General features: G+C 47.8%; 1 protein-coding gene across 1 annotated transcript in view; it reads left to right on the plus strand.

Annotated features, from left to right (window-relative positions):
• Nucleotides 1–2,158, plus strand: part of LOC105001335 (trichohyalin-like) — a 46,279-nt gene extending 44,121 nt beyond the window's left edge. The window contains exon 8 of the mRNA XM_010857549.1: nucleotides 1–2,158. This exon is cut by the window's left edge and continues 32 nt beyond it. Coding sequence (XP_010855851.1) covers nucleotides 1–2,158 — 2,158 coding nt within the window.
• The last annotated feature ends 3,234 nt before the right edge of the window (nucleotides 2,159–5,392 follow it).

Consider the following 5,392-nt stretch of genomic DNA (forward strand, 5'->3'; position numbering starts at 1 on the left):
GAGAGAGGAATGTGAGAAGAGGAGGCGCCAGGAGCTCGAGAGACAGCTAGAGGAGGAGGAGCTGCAGCGCCTGGACAGGAAGAGGCAATTCCGGGATGAGGATCAGCACCAAAATGAAGTTCGTAATAACAGGGTTTACGCCAAACACCGAGAGAACAAAGAAAAGGGCTGGCAACTGGATGATTCCCGGGTGCGGGAGAGTCAATTCCAGCAGGATCGGCGCCCCCTGCAGGATGAACAAGAAGAGAAAAGAGAACGCGAGCAAGAGAGGAGGAGCCGGCAAAAGCGTGACAGGCAATTCCCAGCTGAACAACTGCTGGAGCGAGAGCAGCAAAAGGAAACCGAAAGTCGAGATAGGAAATTCCGAGAGGAAGAACAGCTGCTGAAAGGGGAAAGAGAGGAGAAAATACGCTATCTGGAAGAAGACAGAAAGTTCCGCCGCCTGGAAGGCGAGCAACAGCTACGCCAGGAGCGAGATAGAAAATTCCGCGAGGAAGAACAACTGAGCCGCCAGGAACGAGACAGAAAATTCCGTGAGGAAGAGCATCTCCTGCAGGAAAGGGAAGAACAGCTGCGCCGCCAGGAACGCGACAGAAAGTTCCGCGAAGAGGAACAGCAGCTGCGCCTCCTGGAACGCGAGCAACAGCTACGCCAAGAACGAAACAGAAAATTCCGCGAAGAACAGCTCCTGAGAGAAAGGGAAGAACAGCTGCGCCGCCAGGAACGCGACAGAAAGTTCCGTGAGGAGGAACAGCTCCTGCAGGAAGGAAAAGAACTGCGCCGTCAGGAACGCGACAGAAAGTTCCGTGAGGAGGAACAGCTCCTGCAAGAACGGGAAGAACAGCTGCGCCGCCAGGAGCGCGACAGGAAGTTCCGTGAGGAGGAACAGCTCCTGCAGGAAAGAGAACTGCGCCGCCAGGAGCGCGAGCCACAACTTCGCCAGGAACGCGACAGAAAGTTCCATGAGGAGGAACAGCTCCTGCAGGAAAGGGAACAACAGTTGCGCCGCCAGGAACGCGACAGAAAGTTCCGTGAGGAGGAACAGCTCCTGCAAGAAAAGGAACAGCTGCGCCGCCAGGAGCGCGACAGAAAGTTCCATGAGGAGGAAGAGCTCCTGCAAGAAAGGGAAGAACAGCTGCGCCGCCAGGAGCGCGACAGAAAGTTCCGTGAGGAAGAACAGCTCCTGCAGCAAAGAGAAGAACTGCGCCGCCAGGAGCGCGAGCCACAACTTCGCCAGGAACGCGACAGAAAGTTCCGTGAGGAGGAACAGCTCCTGCAAGAACGGGAAGAACAGCTGCGCCGCCAGGAGCGCGACAGAAAGTTCCGTGAGGAGGAACAGCTCCTGCAAGAAAGGGAAGAACAGCTGCGCCGCCAGGAGCGCGACAGAAAGTTCCGTGAGGAAGAACAGCTCCTGCAGCAAAGAGAAGAACTGCGCCGCCAGGAGCGCGAGCCACAACTTCGCCAGGAGCGCGACAGAAAGTTCCGTGAGGAAGAACAACTCCTGCAGCAGAGAGAACTGCGCCGCCAGGAGCGCGACAGAAAGTTCCGAGAAGAAGAACAGCTCCTCAGAGACAGGGAAGAACAGCAGCTGCGCCGTCAGGAACTTGAGGCGGTCTTCTCCCAGGAGGAACAACTGAGGCGCGCCGAGCAAGAGGAAGAACAGCGACGTCAGAGGCAGAGAGACAGGAAGTTCCTCGAGGAAGAGCAGAGCCTCCAGCGCGAGCGAGAGGTAGAGAAGCGCCGCGTCCAGGAGCAGGACAGGAAGTTCCTCGAGCAAGAAGAGCAGCTGCACCGCGAGGAGCAGGAAGAGCTGAGGCGCCGGCAGCAGCTAGACCAGCAGTACCGGGCGGAGGAGCAGTTTGCTAGGGAGGAGAAGAGGCGTCGTCAGGAACAAGAATTGAGGCAAGAAGAGCAGAGACGCCGCCAGGAGCAGGAGAGGAAATTCCGGGAAGAAGAACAGCTCCGCCGCCAGCAGCAGGAGGAGCAGAGGCTTCGCCAAGAGCGCGACGTGCAGCAGAGCCGCCGCCAAGTGTGGGAGGAAGACAAGGGCCGCCGGCAGGTCCTGGAGGCTGGCAAGCGGCAGTTTGCCAGTGCCCCAGTGCGCTCCAGTCCGCTCTACGAGTACATCCAAGAGCAGAGATCCCAGTACCGCCCTTAAAGAGATGCTGCCAAATCCCGACACCTGCCGAAGCTTCCAGCAAAGGAAAATGAGAATCACTGAGTACCAAATGACTCTGGTTGTGGGAAAACACTGGTGTTAGAATAACTCTTTTTTACAAAATCTTAATCTGTACTTTTTCATGTGCTTTGTACTTCTGCCTTTTATTCTTTCTTAAATAGTTCTTTAGGATGTCTTTGCTCTTTGGTGCAGATGTGGTGTGCATTTTTAAAAACCATAAAAGCCATTTAATTTGTTTAAGGAATTTTGTTTGGGGAACACGTTCATTCATTGCTTTCAGAAGTAACAAAGATAGTATGTCCATTTGAGATTCGAAAGAATGGGTCAGCTTTTTTTATTGACCCATCTTGTAGAGAGTTCAGATATTTTTTATGTTCAAGTTGATATTTCTTTCTGGGCCTAAATTATGTTAATATTTATCTCCAAATAGCCTCCCACTTTTTGTGGCATAATTAGCACAGATTCTGCAAGGGGACTGAATTTTTCCAAAAACCGCTGAATAGTGCAGGAGGAATGGCTTCTCCAGAAAGAGTCACTGAATTCAGCCCATAATTGGAAGAAATATCTATAAGACTTGGAATTAGATTTCTTTTACATTTAACTCCATAAATACTTAAAATATCATGAAGCAAAAGCAAGGTGTTTCTCAAACAACTCCAGAGCTCAAACTTTAAAACCATGTCTGCTGTAGTCTGTAGCATTCAGTTCCTTTCCCCCAGTGTTGGATGAGCTTGAGAATATTACCGCCTTTGTTAATTTTAGCTGAGAAGGGACCTACTCAGGATCCTGTAAACATCTATCTTGCTCTAGAGCCAACAAGAGATCACAGAGCATTTGGGGGTGGGGAAAAGGGAAGTTTTGTGGACAGAAGGGCAAGTCCCTAGAGGCCCTTTGACAAGCCCTGTCAGCCCACAATCCTTTGAGCCCTACTGATACTACCTTGGAGACATGTTAAAATAATTGGACTGTGTAAAAAATAATAATAATAAATATTTTGGCAATTATTTTTGTCTGTTTTAACTGTGCATCAAACCATAACTCAAGATTTAATGGTCTGGGAACTGACGTAACTTTCCAGTCATTTAAGGGTTTTGTTTACTATTAATTGATGTCTAGTTGTGAAAAAGAAAAAAAAAAAAGCCTCTATTCTCCACAACCATTTTTTTCACTATTAGAGTGAATGCTATATTATTTCCACCAAGTTAGGATTCTTTTTCCAAGTATTTTTATTCTTGACTCTGCAGCTGTCTTTGTCCTTTTAAAATGGAGCAGGGCCCTATGGCCCTTCCCCCCACCCCACCCCCATGTCCTGCCTTTTGCTTGTGGAAAACTTTGGTCAAAGAAGTTTAATCAGAGAAATGAGAACACATAGAAACAAAGGACAACAGTCAAAGGAGACCAAATAATAATAAGGTAGTTATTAGGTGAGTTTTCATTCCAAGCCAAAGAAAGGCAACACCAAAGAATGTTCAGACTACCGCACAATTGCACTCATCTCACATGCCAGCAAAGTAATGCTCAAAATTCTCCAAGCCAGGCTTCAGTTCAGTTCAGTTCAGTTGCTCAGGCATGTCCGACTCATTGCGACCCCATGAATCACAGCATGCCAGGCCTCCCTGTCCATCACCAACTCCTAGAGTACACCCAAACCCGTGTCCATCGAGTCGGTGATGCCATCCAGCCATTTCATCCTCTGTTGTCCCCTTCTCCTCCTGCCCCCAATCCTTCCCAGCATTAGGGTCTTTCCCAGTGAGTCACCTCTTCACACAAAGTGGCCAAAGTATTGGAGTTTCAGCTTCAGCATCAGTCCTTCCAATGAACACCCAGGACTGATCTTTAGGATGGACTGGTTGGATCTTCTTGCAGTCCAAGGGACTCTCAAGAGTCTTCTCCAACACCACAGTTCAAAAGCATCAATTCTTCAGTGCTCAGCTTTCTTCACCATCCAACTCTCACATCCATACATGACCACAGGAAAAACCATAGCCTTGACTAGACGGACCTTTGTTCACAAAGTAACGTCTCTGCTTTTGAATATGCTATTTAGGTTGGTCATAACTTTCCTTCCAAGTAGTAAGCGTCTTTTCATTTCATGGCTGCAGTCACCATCTGCAGTGATTTTGGAGCCCAGATAAATAAAGTCTGACACTGTTTCCACTGTTTCCCCATCTATTTCCCATGAAGTAATGGGACCAGATGCCATGATCTTCATTTTCTGAATGTTGAACTTTAAGCCAACTTTTTCACTCTCCTCCTTCACTTTCATCAAAAGGCTTTTTAGTTCCTCTTCACTTTCTGCCATAAGGGTGGTGTCATCTGCATATCTGAGGTTATTGATATTTCTCCCAGCAATCTTGATTCCAGCTTGTGCTTCTTCCAGCCCAGCGTTTCTCATGATGTACTCTGCATATAAGTTAAATAAGCAGGGTGACAATACTTGACGTGCTCCTTTTCCTATTTGGAACCAGTCTGTTGTTCCATGTCCAGCTCTAACTGTTGCTTCTTGACCTCCATATAGATTTCTCAGGAGGCAGGTCAGGTGGTCTGGTATTCCCATCTTTTTAAGAATTTTCCACAGTTTATTGTGATCCACACAGTCAAAGGCTTTGGCATAGTCAATAAAGCAGATGTTTTTCTGGAACTCTCTTGCTTTTTCCATGATCCAGCGGATGTTGGCAATTTGATCTCTGGTTCCTCTGCCTTTTCCAAAACCAGCTTGAACATTTGGAATTTCACGGTTCATGTATTGCTGAAGCCTGGCTTGGAGAATTTTGAGCATTACTTTACTAGCATGTGAGATGAATGCAATTGTGCGGTAGTTCGAGCATTCTTTGGCATTGCCTTTGGGATTGGAATGAAAACTGACCTTTTCCAGTCCTGTGGCCAAGTTGAACCAAGAACTTCCACATGTTCAAGCTGGATTTAGAAAAGGCAGAGGAACCAGAGATCAAATTGCCAACATTCATTGAATCATAGAAAAAGCAAGAGAGTTCCAGAAAAACATCTGCTTTATTGACTATGCCAAAGCCTTTGACTGTGTGGATCACAATAAACTGTGGAAAATTCTTAAAAAGATGGGAATACCAGACCACCTGACCTGCCTCCTGAGAAATCTATATGGAGGTCAAGAAGCAACAGTTAGAACTGGACATGGAACAACAGACTGGTTCCAAATCCAGAAAGGAGTATGTCAAGGCTGTGTATTGTCACCCC

This window comes from Bison bison, unplaced genomic scaffold (assembly GCF_000754665.1).
Source record: "Bison bison bison isolate TAMUID 2011002044 unplaced genomic scaffold, Bison_UMD1.0 scf7180017864381, whole genome shotgun sequence".
NCBI lineage: Eukaryota > Metazoa > Chordata > Mammalia > Artiodactyla > Bovidae > Bison > Bison bison.